The 16,305-nt window shown below is 47.7% G+C and overlaps 3 protein-coding genes and 1 pseudogene across 3 annotated transcripts; 1 reads left to right on the forward strand and 3 right to left on the reverse strand.

Moving 5' to 3' along the window:
* Nucleotides 1-837: 837 nt before the first annotated feature.
* LOC124671624 lies at nt 838-1,602 on the reverse strand. Its single transcript, XM_047207975.1, has one exon. It carries the CDS (start codon nt 1,600-1,602, stop codon nt 838-840), a length of 765 nt encoding a protein of 254 aa, XP_047063931.1.
* A 3,664-nt stretch (nt 1,603-5,266) lies between these two features.
* On the reverse strand, nt 5,267-8,424 carry LOC124671625. The gene is made up of 5 exons (XM_047207976.1): nt 8,370-8,424; nt 6,348-6,565; nt 5,965-6,163; nt 5,568-5,715; nt 5,267-5,504 (listed from the first exon to the last, which is right to left on the reverse strand). Exons 1-5 carry the CDS (start codon nt 8,422-8,424, stop codon nt 5,267-5,269), a joined length of 858 nt encoding a protein of 285 aa, XP_047063932.1.
* Nucleotides 8,425-10,622: 2,198 nt separating this feature from the next.
* Nucleotides 10,623-11,826, reverse strand: LOC124671626 (annotated as a pseudogene).
* A 2,460-nt stretch (nt 11,827-14,286) lies between these two features.
* Nucleotides 14,287-15,590, forward strand: LOC124674923 (protein WHAT'S THIS FACTOR 9, mitochondrial-like). The gene has a single exon (XM_047210979.1). The coding sequence runs from the start codon at nt 14,287-14,289 to the stop codon at nt 15,496-15,498; it is 1,212 nt and encodes a 403-aa protein (XP_047066935.1). The 3' UTR covers nt 15,499-15,590.
* Nucleotides 15,591-16,305: the final 715 nt, after the last annotated feature.

A 16,305-nucleotide genomic window follows, 5' to 3' on the forward strand; every position in this document is an offset into this window, starting at 1 on the left:
TGAACCGAAGTTGACTGCACGAGTTAATCACAAAGGATGATTGCATAGCATAAGTTTCCAGGATGATTGCATAGCACGAGTTAATCACAAAGGATGATTACTAATATTTTGTTAATGACCTAGCTATATTAAAGTTGTGTGGTTGATCATTAGCAGAAGTAGAACAAGCCAAAAAAAAGCACTATAATAGAATCAATGTATTGCAGGTCAGACTTACCCCCAGGCGCCACTTGCACTTCACCTTCCAATTATTCTGATTCTTTTGCTGATAACTAATTGTTCTTGTTCCTGTACGATATGTGGTAAACAATTAGCTCGTCGCCAAGTAAAACCAAAAGGCTCTGATTAAGGGAAAACAAAGTTTGGGATCAACAATTAGCTCACCAAATAGCACGGTTGCAACAGGTGAAGATATGGTAAATGAGGCTATAAGGCATTGACACATCACGTTTTGCGATACATCCATCCGTTGCCGGTAACCATGTGTGACTGTTGAGGTTGCGTTGCGCCAAATACAGGTCCGTCGGATGAACAGCTACGATGGTGTCACCCCTGACACTTAGAATCCTTTCATCAATCAACAGAACATTGCCTCCGATGCTAGTTACCGGTGCAACCCTGTCAAGGGTAAGGTCAGACAGTCTGTAAACTAAAGGGTGTGTAAAGAATCCGTCTCTATACCCTATGACCAGGACTTCCGAGTCACATTCTGCCAGGTATTGAGGGACAGGCATCTTGCCGGCCGGGCATGTGGCAATCAACTTCTGCGATGGCGTTGAGGACGAAGCTGAGCCTGTCCCGTCATGCTGCGGTGGGTCGATCTGGAAAATCTGAGTGTCACCGGGGGTGACTAGTGTCAAGTGTAGGATTATCCATCATGTATAGCTTGCCTTGGGATGATATTAGCCTCCAAAATGGTGAGAGCCTCCAGGGTGGAACATTCCATTGATGGTCTGTGGAAGTAGCAAAGGCTAGCATCGATATGCTATGAAGTACAATCATGACAGTGATGACTCCACCTGCACTAACACTGACGGAGGTAGCGCCGATCTTTCTAAAATACGTCCAAGTCCTTGTCACATTCAGATTGGCTCCAGGAAGACGCATGAGGGTGGCGAGTGGCGGGAGGTCTACAATGTCACCGGTGAAGGGGTGGAAGAGGCGGATGACAGTGTCTTCGTCCCGTTGCAGCAGGAGGAGGCCATCGACTGAGTCGAGGATGCAGTGGTTCCTGAAAAGCGGGAGCAGGACGCGGACGATGACGCCTGTGGAGAGGTTGAAGAAGCGGATGTAACCACGTAACTTGCCGTGGCCAGGGTGGAGGCCGTTGCCCTCGGGCAGCATCATCCACCGGCGCGGGTGGAAGCGCGGGTCGACAACCCCGCGGCCGCGTGGGCACACTGAGCTAGACCGCCAATAGGGGCAAACGGCCCGGAAGCGGACGTAGTCCATCAGGTCGCCCGCTAGCACCCTCGAACCGATCAGGCGAACCAAATCTGCCTGAAGAGACGCCCAGCTAGATGCTTCGTCCGAGATGGCAGCAGAGGCTATAAGGCGAGGGCGCTTGTTGCTGCACGGGTGCTCCATGCCGCACGCAGCCATGGCCGAACGCCGCTTTCGGCACATCGACGGTGACATGCCACTCGGCCAAATAGCAATCTTGCTGGGGAAAATAAAGATTGAAGCGAGATAGGTTTAACCATGGTGGAAAGAACGATAAATAGAATGCTTGGACAGGCAAAACGGCGTACCGGCGATGTCCAGGTTCGGCTAACAACGATGCGGCGATGCGGATCGCCGAAGATCCAGCATAGGCGATTGCTGGTGAAGGAAGGAGGGGTGAACACAACGGGATCTGGAACCCCCCCGAGGTCGGTTTGGTTTGGTTTCTCCTTTTCTATTTTTCTGTTTTTTCCTTTGTTTTAGGGCTTCTCTTTTCACATCTCCTATTAGTCCTTGTTTTACTTTTTATTTCGTATTTCTTACCCGTTTCGATGAATAAATTGCACGCATATTTTAAGATGATTTTTTATGGATAAAATTAAGCAACAAAATATTAATTGTATTATATGTACTTAGTATCGTTAGATTTATATTAAAAAAATTCTAATAATGCTAATTTTATACCGATAATCGTATATACTTAAGTAATTTTTGGTTAAAATACACACAAAACGCAAGTGTTTTATTCTTTGGAATGGATCGGAGGAAGTATTAAACAACTGACTGTTTTATAATTAGGGCATGGTCACTTTTTGATTGTCTCATTTGTTTCGCTAATCTCATCGCATTCTCTCACTCCTTTTGTGTATAGCATGGCTCAATCAACGCTACCCTTTTTAGCCATTTTTTTCCCGAACTTTTCATTAGAAGCAGAAGTCATAGCGGAGAGGGCTGCCAAGTGGTTCCATCCGGTTGTTCTTTCCTTCCACCTTCACCCCTTCCCCCACCTCTATTCCACCACCATATCCCCATCCAGTTAGGGCAGACACCGCCACCTGCCCACCTCCCTCATCTCCTACGACCGTCACCGCTACCTCCCCATCCATCCCGATCTAAGCATTGTCCTCCAACAAGCTCAAGATCATGAGCACGCCTCTGTTAGATCGACGTGTGTCTTCCCTCGACTTCGAATCCCATCACCAGCCACCCGAGCAATTGCATGGGCCGTAACTCATCGCATGCAAAGCTACCAGCGAGGCAGCGATCGATTTCTTCTTTGACGAGTGGGGACCATGGCAATTCCTAGCGCCTTTTGTGGGCATTCGAGTACCCCCTCACGTTACTAGAAAATAATTTTATGAAACCTGGTCCACAAATTTACCTATGCAGACCAATCCTTGCAATTGACATGTTGCATAAGTTTAGATCTAATAGAAAATCTCGTATACTTTTGTCTGTTGGCCACATGTTATTTGCTGGAGTTGGTCCACAAAGATAATCGGTGAACCAGCATCCATAAAATTATTTTCCCATCGTTGGACCTAGCCCATTTCATTCCCTTTGTTTCCGTTTCTCCTGTCAGGTATCACGTGTGGACACTGGACAAGTATTGATCGGGTTCAAACCCAAAAAAAAAATTATGGATCGGACACCCTAAAAAAAGGTATCAACCGAGACTTAAAAACATCCTATCAAAAGTTTTAGAACGAAAGTACCGACTGAAGTCATAAAGAGACTTCTTGGCTTCTTGTCTTTTATGATTCTATTTCTTCTTAAGTTCAAAAAAGAATTATATTTAGTTTTCTTGCTACATTTTTTCTCTTTCAATTTTTTCTAATCTTTTTCTTTTTTTACCGCTATAATATTTCCCTTTTTTGGGGTTTTCATTTTATTTTTCTATTTAAGGTTTTTCACTTACCTTTTCCACGAATACATGAATATTTATTAACATACATGAACATTTATTATTACTCCCACCGTTCCTAAATACTTGTCACTGATTCAATGGACCTAGACATATGTTAGCCTACATTTTGCCTAAAACTGCGATATGTATTTAGGGCCGGAGGAGGTACATTTTTGTATTTTCATGTTTTTGTCATTCCATTTTTCTGGAAGCATGAATACCTTTTGAGAAAGTGAAAATATTCATAAAATTTGAAAAAGACGTTAATGTTTTATAAAAAACGATGGTCAGATAATGTTCCACAGCATTAAAAAAATCACGAGTTAAAAATAGTATGTTCATGGATTCAATAAATATTCACGAGTTTGAAAAAAAGTACCTTCACGGATCCAAAAAATGTTCACGGGGTTCGTACAAGTATGTTCATTGATTTGAAAAAAGTGTTCACAAGATATGAAGAAATGCACATCCGAGCATTCGAAAATATATTCACGAGTTCAAACAATTATTGATGGATTCAGAAAAAATGTGAACATTGTCAACATTATACAACTTAGCTCAGTGTGAAACAAATGTGGTTGGGAACATTGTATGTTCTCTATGGGGTCAATGAAGAGAACCGTGGATTGACCCAAGCAGTTGTTGGCTAGCGAAAATGGAGGACCACAATTTGTTCTTCATTTTAAAGCTAATTAGCTCATCATTGGTACCATCTTAGTATATTTCTTTGCCTCATGGAGCAAGATGAAAATATTTTGAAGGTATGTTCATATGATTTACTAATCCATCTTTCTATGTTTATCTTGTATAGTCTATGTGTGGCTGCATTTGGACATTTCAACTTTTGTCCTCGACCATCGGAGTTTCACTAGTTTTTGGGGAGTTCTTGCTCATTTCTATATTATCTACTATTGGAGCATATGAGCATTTGAATGTGTTATGGACTTGCAAATATTTGAATATGTTGTGAACCTGTGAAGTGTGAACATTGAAATGTGTTTTGAAACATGTAATGTATTGTTTTCATGTCCCCGCATTGAACTATTGTGAAAACACTATTTGATCCATATGCTTCTTATATTTATCTGATTCATGGGTCGCCTCTGATTACAATTAATCAGCCACTACCACCCCTCCTTTCCATGGTAGTAAAGATGCAGAGTAAAGCCATCCATCACCTCCATGGTCCAGATTATTTATGCCTAGTGAAAGAAGAACATGTAGCAAAGCGAACCAATATGATCAAATAAAAGCAAAGAAAAAAAACATGCACAACGTGGTATCTACACAGAGAAATGATGACCTCCTAAATCTGCCCCAATATGTTTTGCTCTAGATGTGAAGCTAAGAAATCATTTGATTTGCTTTGGTGAAAATATTCCTATTTTGGTACAAAATCTGAAATCAAGTGAACAAAATTTCAAGCTCAAATACATTTTCTGTGAAGAGTACAAAATGAGAGAGGATGCGACAAATGATACTACTATTCACGGACAACTTTGGAGTGTTTAATTATAAAAACGTATCTGAAGTTGCCTGAACCGAAGTTGACTGCACGAGTTAATCACAAAGGATGATTGCATATCATAAGTTTCCAGGATGATTGCATAGCACGAGTTAATCACAAAGGATGATTACTAATATTTTGTTAATGACCTAGCTATATTAAAGTTGTGTGGTTGATCATTAGCAGAAGTAGAACAAGCCAAAAAAAAGCACTATAATAGAATCAATGTATTGCAGGTCAGACTTACCCCCAGGCGCCACTTGCACTTCACCTTCCAATTATTCTGATTCTTTTGCTGATAACTAATTGTTCTTGTTCCTGTACGATATGTGGTAAACAATTAGCTCGTCGCCAAGTAAAACCAAAAGGCTCTGATTAAGGGAAAACAAAGTTTGGGATCAACAATTAGCTCACCAAATAGCACGGTTGCAACAGGTGAAGATATGGTAAATGAGGCTATAAGGCATTGACACATCACGTTTTGCGATACATCCATCCGTTGCCGGTAACCATGTGTGACTGTTGAGGTTGCGTTGCGCCAAATACAGGTCCGTCGGATGAACAGCTACGATGGTGTCACCCCTGACACTTAGAATCCTTTCATCAATCAACAGAACATTGCCTCCGATGCTAGTTACCGGTGCAACCCTGTCAAGGGTAAGGTCAGACAGTCTGTAAACTAAAGGGTGTGTAAAGAATCCGTCTCTATACCCTATGAACAGGACTTCCGAGTCACATTCTGCCAGGTATTGAGGGACAGGCATCTTGCCGGCCGGGCATGTGGCAACCAACTTCTGCGATGGCGTTGAGGACGAAGCTGAGCCTGTCTCGTCATGCTGCGGCGGGTCGATCTGTAAATCTGAGTGTCACCGGGATGAGTAGTGTCAAGTGTGGGATTATCCATCATGTATAGCTTGCCTTGGGATGATATTAGCCTCCAAAATGGTGAGAGCCTCCAGGGTGGAACATTCCATTGATGGTCTGTGGAAGTAGCAAAGGCTAGCATCGATATGCTATGAAGTACAATCATGACAGTGATGACTCCACCTGCACTAACACCGACGGAGGTAGCGCCGATCTTTCTAAAATACGTCCAAGTCATTGTCACATTCAGATTGGCTCCAGGGAAGACGCATGAGGGTGGCGAGTGGCGGGAGGTCTACAATGTCACCGGTGAAGGGGTGGAGGAGACGGATGACGGTGTCTTCGTCCCGCTGCAGGAGGAGGAGGCCATCGACTGAGTCGAGGATGCAGTGGTTCCTGAAAAGCGGGAGCAGGACGCGGACGATGACGCCTGTGGAGAGGTTTTTTTTTTTGAGAATATATCACTTTATTGATTAGCTAACATCATTACACAGTTCATCACGGATAAGCTCCGGGATAACACCCACAGAGATTTTACAAACCAAAGGCTCGGCGGAGCGAGCTAACTTATGCGCTACAGCATTCAAAAAACGACTAGAGAATTTAAACGTACAAGACTCAAAGTCTGAAGAAGCGGATGTAACCACGTAGCTTGCCGTGACCAGGGTAGAGGCCGTGGCCCTCGGGCAGCATCATCCACCGGCGAGGGTGAAAGCGCGGGTCTACGACGCCGCGGCCGCGTGGACAGTCTGAGCTAGATCGCCAGTGTGCGCAAACGGCCCTGAAGCGGATGTAGTCCATCAAATCGCCCGCTAGCACCCTCAACCCAATCAGGCGAACTAAATCTGCACCGAAGAGACGCCCAACTTTTTCGATAAAGGAAATATATTAATATCGAGAGATACCAATTAAACCCAGCCCTCTGCAACAACGCACCACCCTAATGGCACTACGGATGCACACAGCCAAAAAAAAAACTAAGAAACAAAAGTCCCGCTACAGTATCACGGACCTAACAACAGCAATGCATCCACCACCATGACAACACCTGAATTGCACTCTCCAAAAAACGACGCCTCCAAGAAGGGAACAGTGCTCCAACACCGTCGTCGCCCGATCAAAGATCTTAGGTTTTCACCCTGAAGATAGTCCCCACTCTCAAAACAATGCCTCCACCAAGGTCACCGCCGAGGCACAACCGGTTAAGGCCGGACCTTGGATTTTCACCCTGAAAGGTAGGACTCGCGCTTCACATGTGTTGTCGCCCCCACTTTCATACCGCTGCTGTGAAGCCCGGACACCAAGTAAGCCCCTCAACAGCGCGGAGACTTGAACCTCCCTTAGCTAGTCCTCCCCTCCGGCCTTCATGAGAAGAGACGCCCAGCTAGATTCTTCTTCTCCTCGAAATAGGCTTTCGCCCCGCTATATTAATATAGCAACCACACGATACAACGAGTACGCTGGGGCCACAGCACAATCAAGCCCAAAAGAAAAAGACACAAAAAGAAAGAAAGAGAAACAAAATGCCATTATCGGCAGCTCGACGGAAAAACGAAGACGAGTCGCCACCGCTGCGCCCTCCGGACACGTCCCACCACGCTCGTTGCACTCTCGATCGCCCCCATACCAAGCAACACCTCCAACAAGGACATCAACGACAACGCCGCTGCTGCCCGGACAAGTCCTAGGGCTTCCCCCGGTACGCGGCGGGGGTGAGGAGGGAGGTACACCCGATGCCCTTCAGTAAGGAAGGATGGCACCCGCAGGCGTCACCGCATCGGTGCCGAACGAGCCGGCAAGGATTTCTCCTGACCCCGACCAACACCACCCTGAACGATCCAAAGAGCCCACCCAACATGTCGCCCACCAGCATGCGCCACCACGGTCTTGACTACAACTTCGCCGTCTCACTGTGGACACCGTCGCGAGGCCTAGAGGAAGGAAAGGGACATCGGGTAAGGGGCAGTAGCACCGCAGCCGTGCGGGGGGCACTACCTCCACCGCCTTCGCGGTAGCCGACCGGACGTAGCGGCGAGAGACACACCGGACCCGAGCGGCCCGGCCAGGTCCAAGCCGGCCCGTTTAGTCTCCGCTGCCCGCGCTACGGCAAGCCGGGCCGGCGATGCCGCCACAACCTTACCCACCGCCGCACCTCCGCCACCTCCGGGGAACGACCACGGCGCGTGTAGGGCAGCCCGTCCAAGCCCGGATTGGGCCCAAGCTGGTCCGGATCCGGGCCGAGACGACCTCGCCGGCCGCACGCCGGCGACCAGCCTGCCGCCTACCCGCACAACGCCACCCCGCCGCCAAGGAGCAGCACCGTCGCCACCGTATCCACCCAGCCGCGCCGGACCGACAACCGCCGAAGAGCACCGCCGCGGGCGCCGAGCGCCGCGCCTCCTTTCCACGCGCGCGGGGAATGGCCGGCCGCCGCCGCCGGCACCGCACGATTAACGCCCGGCGGCACGCGCCGGCAGCGGCGGAGGGGAGGGGGAGGAGAAGGGGGGCCTGGCGGCGGCGCTAGCTAGGGTTAGCTCCCTCTCGCCCGCGCGGGGGGCGAGAGCGAGCCCGAATCGTTTCTTTTCGGCGGGTTTATGTCTAGGAAGTAAGTCCTCCGTATCCTAGATTCTTCTTCTGAGATGGCAGCACAGGCTAGTCGAGGGCGCTTGTTGCTGCGCGCAGTCAGGCCTGAAGGGCGCTCCATGCCGCACGCAGCCACGGGCGAACGCCGCTTTCGGTACAATGACGGTGACATGCCGCTCGGCCAAATAGCGATCTTGCTGGGGAAAAGAAAGATTGAAGTGGAAATAACGAAAATAAAATGCTTCAATAGGAAAAACGGCGTACCGGCGATGTTCAGGGTCGGCTAACAGCGATGCGGCAATGTAATCGCCGAAGATCGAGCGATGGCTGGTGGAGGAAGAGGAGTGAACAATGCGGATCTGCAACCGCCCGAGACCGGTTTGGTTTATTTTCTCCTCTTTCTCCTTTTTCTTTCCTCCCTTGTTTTAGGGCTTTTGTTTTTGAAGTAGGGAAGGGTGCTCTAATTTTACAGAAAGAACCCTAGATAGAAGATGGAAATCACGATTGGTCCTTCTCCCCCTACTTTGCGATGGAGCTTAAGAGCATGGGCATCTGCATCGTCACCGGGGACGTCGCCGCTTGCGAAGACACAAGCAGGAAGTACCATGCAGAAGCTAGAGGGCCTCTGACTTAGCCGACATGCATGGAGGTTGAGCTTGCGATGGCATCGAAGAAAGCACTTTTGAATTGAAGATGGCGCTGATGCATGGCGTGGACGCCCTTTTAGGCGAAAAAGCCAATAGCTTGACGGTCACGGCTTGTCTCCAACGGTGTTGGGGATGAACTCCAAATCACTTGAGCAACTTCAACAAATCCACAACAAACACCGGATTTGCGCAAATTCGGAGTTGATTCACCCTCTCGATCCCATCTCTCTCCATGATGACAAGGAAGAAGAAAGTGGAACCCTAGATCTCCAAAACTTGTAGCTTATTTGAAAAACCCCTTGCAGATAAGCCCATCCTTCCTCCTCCACCATGTAGGACAGCAAGAGAGACACAGTTGTGACCCTTGGTCGTATCTCGCTAGCTGCATGGGAGAGAGCTTCTGGAGGAGAGTGGCACGAAGCCAAACACCATCAAAGGAAACAACAACAATAAATTAAACCTACATCTACTATATACATGAGAGGCCCAACCTCCTCTCGATCTCATTCTCACATCATATGGCACCGCCGTCGGAGGGGAAAGAGAGGGGCACTAGGCAGCCACATGAGACTCTCAACGGGAGAACAGAGAAGCCCCATAAAGATGTTTTAGGTTGTTTTTCACTTTTTGTATTAAAGAGCAAGATGTTTTATAATTGGCACACATCCTTTTTGGACCGTCCGACCTGTTTCCCGAATCTCAGCGCACGTTGTCTCATTTTTTTACTCTATCGCGCAGCTCATTCAACGCTACCTCTTTTTGGTCATGTTTTCAAAATTTCATTTTATGTAGAAGCAACCGCTCTGCATGTCTCGTTTTGAGAGAGAGAGAGAGAGAGAGAGAGGCGGAAGTCATGGCAGAGAAGGTTGCACCGACGTCACAACCAACTCGTCTGGTGCCGGAGGTGCTCTGTAATCAATTGATTGATATACTACCTTCGTTCCAGTAATAAGTCTTATTATTTTTTTCCTAAAAGACAAACTATGTATAGCTTGACCAAGTTTTAGAAAAAATCGTTAACATGTCAATATAAAATTATACAAACTATAAAATTATACAAATTTCAATATTTGTATAATTTTATAGTCATTGATACTTTTTCTAAAAAAAATGAAACTTTATTTAGTTTGACTTTTCAACATAATATAGGTCTTATAAACATTTCAAGGGGAGGAGTATGTACCCAATGGAGGGAGTAAGTAAAGGGTTTCTGCAAACAAACAAACAAAAAAAAGTAAAGGGTTTCTCCAAAGACATATCGACCATGTAAATCCAAAGGGAATTTCATAGACGTGGGTACTCCTAAACCTGATTATACTTAGTCAGAGATATTAATTAATTAAGTTACATAGTATTACCAACCCTTAAGTTACAGAAATTTCAGAAGTAGCAAGTTTTCTTGAGCTGTTTATTCAAAACTTGTCATTTTTAGCTCAGCTACGTAATTTTGAATTTGACTATGAAAACTGGCACGCATATACGCACATACATGCATGCGAGCATCCTCTATCCGTACATATTTGTTTTCAGATTTTTTAGAGCGCTAAAAATATGGATTTTAGGATATTACATTAACTCGGGTTCATGCATGGTTCATGATCGAGTACCTAGGAGCCAATACGTATTTTCGCATGTAAACCAGATATCTCACATCCCAGCTTAGCTATGCTTCCTAGCTCGGAATAGTTGCACTGATGAAGAACTCGGCACACCCTGCCGCTGCCGGCATCACAACGACAAGCCCCTCGTCGGCGCAAGGCGAGACGATATCGCACGAGACGTGCAGAGGCTTGCACCCATCCAGCACGACCTCCTCGAGACCGGCCTCGTTCCAGCATGCGACTCGAAGCTCCTGGACAGGACACTGCGGCGTGGTCTCTCCGTCAACTCCCGGTTTGGACGCGCGCACGACGTTCAGCCCTCCCAAGCCGTCGCCGGCGAGAACCGTGAACCGCGCCGGCCTCTCGAGCCCCAGCTTCTCGCTGGCCTGGGCGACGCACGCATCGGCGAGCGCGCCGCGGTCTGCCGGCGCATCATCGCCGACGATCCTGAAGAGCACGGTTGTCGTCGTGGTGGCGCCGTCGGCCGTGGGGACGAGGGGAAAGGACCTGAGGCGCTTGGTGGCGGCGCGCGGGCTGCGGAAATAGCGCGTGTACCGGATCACCGGGTTGAGGACGAGCTTGCTCTGCTGCTGCACTTCGGCGTGCGCTCGAGCCCACGTCTTGAGGAAGTTGATCAGAGACAGCGGGTCGGCGTGGAGCAGGCTGCAGCACGCGCCGATGGCGTAGCCGCCGTCGCTGAACCATGTCAACTGCACCTCAAAATTTTCAAAGGGAGCACGGAACAGAAAAAGCACGAAGGGAAATTCTGAATTCCATGTCTGTACGTTACTACCTGCATGAAGAACGGTGCACACATCTCGGGGTCCTGCGTGTCCACGTCGGTCCACAGAGCCAGCGCGGCCTCCTTGCTCCCCGGTCACCGGCCTCCAGGAACGCTGCCATGGTCGTGTCCGCCGACGCCGTGAGCAGCCGCAAGCCCGAGTCGTTCAGCTTCACCTCCCACGGGCCGTCACCGCGGGAGCGCCGCCGCAGCCGCCCAGCCATCTTCGGCTCGTCGGACAGCGCCGCGCTGAGCGCCTCCTGCACCCACGTAGCCTGCTCGAGCCGCGCCCTCGCCTCGTCGTCCGGCCGGTGATCGCCGTCCGCGTCGCGGTAGTAGAGCACCACGCGGAACCGGCGCTGCAGCTCCTCAGCGGTGATCGGCGGCGTTCCGGACACGGCGATGGGAAGCGTCCGGCCGCGCTCCACCGCGATGCGTATCGGGATCGCGGTCTGTATGGATTCGACGTGGAGATGCGCCGGCGCGGCCGCCATTCTGGCTCTGCGTGTGTGCGCGGATGGATGCACGCTATAACGAGTGTGCGCTGGTTTTGCCTTCGATGGAAACTACAGCAGAAGCCCGACAGTAAATATTGTTGGGGCCGTGGCGATCACCAGCAGAAGTGAGCAATTTATACGCTAGAGATGTGAAAGTGGGATAAGTGTGATAACTGGGATAATTAAATTTAGATTTATTAGCTAGTTTTGTAATTGAGTTTTTTTTTTCATTGGAAGTGTGCAACTGAGAAAAATACTCCAGTTGTTAGACATGATTTCTCCTAGTTATAAGTTGCAACATGTGTTACAACTAACATTTAATGACGTAATTTAAGAACTAAGTTAGTTCTCACTTGACTCGGAGCTAACCACACTCTTATTAAAAAGTACTACCTCCATCCTAAAGCTTAAGCCCTATATTTTTTTCAGAAAGTCAAACTATATCAAGTTTGATCTAGTTTTTACCAAGAATTATTAACATGAAAAATACAAAATCAATATCATTAGATAGATAATGAAATATATTTGCATATGGTATCTACAAAATATCATATTTGTTCATAGATTCTTCTAAAAACTTGGTCAAACTTTACTTGTTTGACTCTAAAAAAATATAAGTCTTAACCTTTGGGATGAAGGTAGTAAAAAATGAGTTTAGAGTCTAAAAGGTAAGTCAAATGAATCAACTCTGCCTGCCCGATTCATCCCACTCGTTATACTTTTACATTCTTGGTACGCACTTGTGTGCAATTTGTGTTGGTTTAGGTATGCAAATAGCTTTGGCGCCATTTTAGAAATCCTACTTCCTACAGCATTTTCTTTTAGATACGAAAAAGTATATATATTTAAGATATGAATATATAAATTCATATCTAGATGAAGTTGGGTAGATTTTTTTCTTTTGAAAGGCAAAAGATTAACACTAAGACAGGTTTGGTCCTGTTAAATGTGTGGTGAAGGCTGCTTCCCATGTTAGAAAAGACGGGGCTGAAAGAAAATGTATGTTATTTTCGCAATGTTCAATCGTATTTTTAGAATTCAGAAAATTTCGTAAAAAATATGTGCACATAGATAATGAACGTAACGTGGGTATGTGTGGGAAGTTTGAAACTAAAATATGAAGCAAGTTGTCGCAGCTTTGCTTAAATTTGGCCTCTATACAAATATATCTAAACATGTTTTGATGTACGATGTATAAGTTCGCTCATTTTACAAAAAAGAGGTGACAACTAATTTAGAATAGGAAGTATAACTTACTAGTACCTGAAATCTAGCAACTGCTACCGCGGAAAGTCATTTTGGCTTCTGAGCACCAGTGCTCTCGGCATATTAGAAAATTTAAAATTTATATTTACAGTTTTTTCTAAAATTAGCTAATGATATATTCTACTAACATGCAACATCTTAATTTCAGATATTTTGTATTCTAAGCTACAAAAAAATGACAAAGTCTGCCTTTTTTTAGAGTTTTGAAATCATTATGCTTAGATCTACACTATTGTCAACTTTATGTAGCCCAAATTAGACATTTCTTCCATTTGAAAAATTGCACGTTTGTGAGATACATTACTGGCTACATCATAATATTTTTCAATTTTTAAACTTAAAAATATGATTTATCAAATTTTTATATAAAAAGATCACCGGTACTCGTGTGTACCATATATGATATATATTTCCCCACTACTAGGATTAAATAGAGACGGAGCAACCTCCACCACGCGGGCTGACTTCGGAGTTTTGAAGTCTTGGTAGTCTTAAGAGCATCTCGGTCAGCGTTCAAAGCGTCTTCCAAAGATTTTTGAGACGTGGTGTTGAATCCAGCCGAGGTACTATAATTCGCTGAAAGTCTGTTTTGGACGATGTCGTTTCGTTTTGGCTTAGCTATACTTGTCACAGCAATTCGATGGTTCAGCATTGCACGGGGCTGTTCAGGTCACGCACTACATGCTGTGGTTTGTTGGTGGCAGTTGAGATCGAGAGCTGGTCTTTTACGATAGACATCATATTGCACGTCCTAGTTTTTTGAAACTGCTAGTGGAGAGGCGTAGAGAACTCTCTGTTTGGGGAATCTGATAGACTGAAACGATGAACATGAACTACTTGAGTACTTGTCGCACGGCTTGAAGAGTTGAAGAAGGAGCTGCCAGTCACAACTCACAAGTGTATTCGTTTTTTTCTTTTCTTTTGCGAAATCACAAGTGTGCTCGTGTATGCACGTAATGGACTGTAAAAAAGGCCCAATTATATGGACCCGAACGGCCTAGTCTAGTAGCCTAGTAGGGCATATTGGGCTGTGTGGAACGAACCTGGCCCGTCTAATTTTGTCTGCTTCGCAATTTTCCACCTGTGCCCGGCTTCGCCACCTCCTCCTCGTAGACATTTCCCCGAGCACTCCACGCGCGCCGCCAACCTCGCCGCCGCCGCCGCCGCTTCTCCGCACCAGCTACCTGCGCCATGCAGAAGGTGCGGCTGAAGTGGGTGAAGAACCGAGGCCTGGACCACCTCATCGCCCGCACCACCTCCATCCGCTCGTCCTGCCTCCTGCTGGACTACCTCGCCCGCCAGCCGTCGCCCCCCGTGCCGGCGCGCGCCCTCGCGCGCTTCCAGAAGCCGCTCGGCCTCACCTTCCCGGTGCTCCGCTTCCTCCGCCGCCACCCGACCCTCTTCGCCGAGCAACCCCACCCTCGCTTCCCCTCCCTCCCGGCCTTCTCCCTCACGCCCGCCTCCGACATCCTCCTCGCCCGCCTCGCGCGCGCCTCCGCCGCCGACTCCCACCTCCGCCTCGCGCGCCTCCTCCTCCTCACCCGCTCCAGGTCGCTCCCGCTGGCCTCCATCCTCCCGCTCCGCTTCGACCTCGGCCTGCCCTACGACTTCGCCTCCGCCTTCCCCTCCACTCACCCCGACCTCTTCACAGTCTCCAACAACCACATCTCGCTCTCCACCTCCCACCTCCCGGAGGACATCGCCGTATCCTCCCTGCAGCGCCGCCACGCCGAGGCCATCACGGGGGCGACCTACCGCGCCATGTCCCGCTCGCCGTCCTCCTCACTCGCCCCCCTCGCGTTCCCGATGCGGTTCCCGCGAGGGTACGGCGGGATGAAGAAGGTCAAGGCCTGGATGGACGATTTCCACCGGCTGCCTTACATCTCGCCCTACGATGACGCCTCAGGGATCGACCCCGACAGCGACATCTACGAGAAGAGGAACATCGCTTTGCTGCACGAGTTGCTCGGGCTGATGGTGCACAAGATGGTGCGGAGGAACGCCATCCGGCTGCTCCGGGAGGAGCTCGGCCTGCCTCACAAGTTCACGAGGCTGTTTACGCGCTACCCTGGGGTCTTCTACCTGTCGTTGAAGTGCAAGACGACCACGCTGGTGCTTCGCGAGGGGTACGAGAGGGGGAAGCTCGTGGAGCAGCACCCCCTCGCCGCGGTGAGGGACAAGGTGCACTACGTGATGCGCACTGGCGTGCTGTACCGTGGGAAGGGCTTGTCCAAGCTGGTTTTGGACGAGGATGATGATGAAGAGGGTGCACTGGATGGAGACAAGGAGTTTCAAGGGTACGGGATGGATGAGGATGCTGATGTTGAGTGCTTTGGAATGGAGATTGTGGACGATGACGGGTCTGGTCTCGAGGACAATGATGAACATGATGGTTATGATTAACATGGGATGGTGACTTGAGCTTGCCCATTGCTGCTAATTTGAGATGATGGGGTGGCGGCTTTGGTTGGGATTTCTCAACAGGCTTCAACTTAGTACCGTCAAAGTAGGGGTTTCCACTCACAGCTTTCAGCAGCTTGGGTCAACTTAGTGCCTCCAGAAGAGCGGTTTCAGAAGGCAATCACATACCACTGTGAGTTGCTAGTTCCATATGCTGTAATATACATTACCTTATTGAGATGTACAAAGCTTCTTTAGATTCTTAGTTTCTATGGCTGTTTTATATCTGGAAGGTAAAATCTAAATGTATGCCTAAGGCTCCCTCTGGTCTCTGGATGGCATGAGATGTCATAAGAGTCATCAGGCCTCCATAGCAAGGTAGATAATTAACCCAGTACTTCTCATGTACGGATTCTTATTAGATTATGATACATACACAAAAGAATTGCAGCTATCGTAGCCTTGCTTATTGTCATGATGAGTGATTGCATTTGACACAGGGTGTATTATTGTAGAACATGTTATCACATTTAGTAGGAGTAGGAAAAGCTTACCCTTCTGATATATTTTGAAACCGTCAACTCTAGACCTTTTATTATTACATGGTGGTGTACAGGAAAATTAGAAATAACTTAGCTGGCAGCTTGATACGTAACTGGATGTTTGATAGCCTAGCTTTGAGAAGCTCAAAGTCACACTAAGCAAATCTCACTAGGAATAAGTCAGACTTGTAGTTTGGCTAGATAATGGCTGCAAATAGACGTCAGTCTAGTAGATAATACTTACATCTTGGTTGGGCAGACAGTCATT

Source organism: Lolium rigidum, chromosome 7 (genome assembly GCF_022539505.1).
Source record: "Lolium rigidum isolate FL_2022 chromosome 7, APGP_CSIRO_Lrig_0.1, whole genome shotgun sequence".
Classification (NCBI taxonomy): domain Eukaryota; kingdom Viridiplantae; phylum Streptophyta; class Magnoliopsida; order Poales; family Poaceae; genus Lolium; species Lolium rigidum.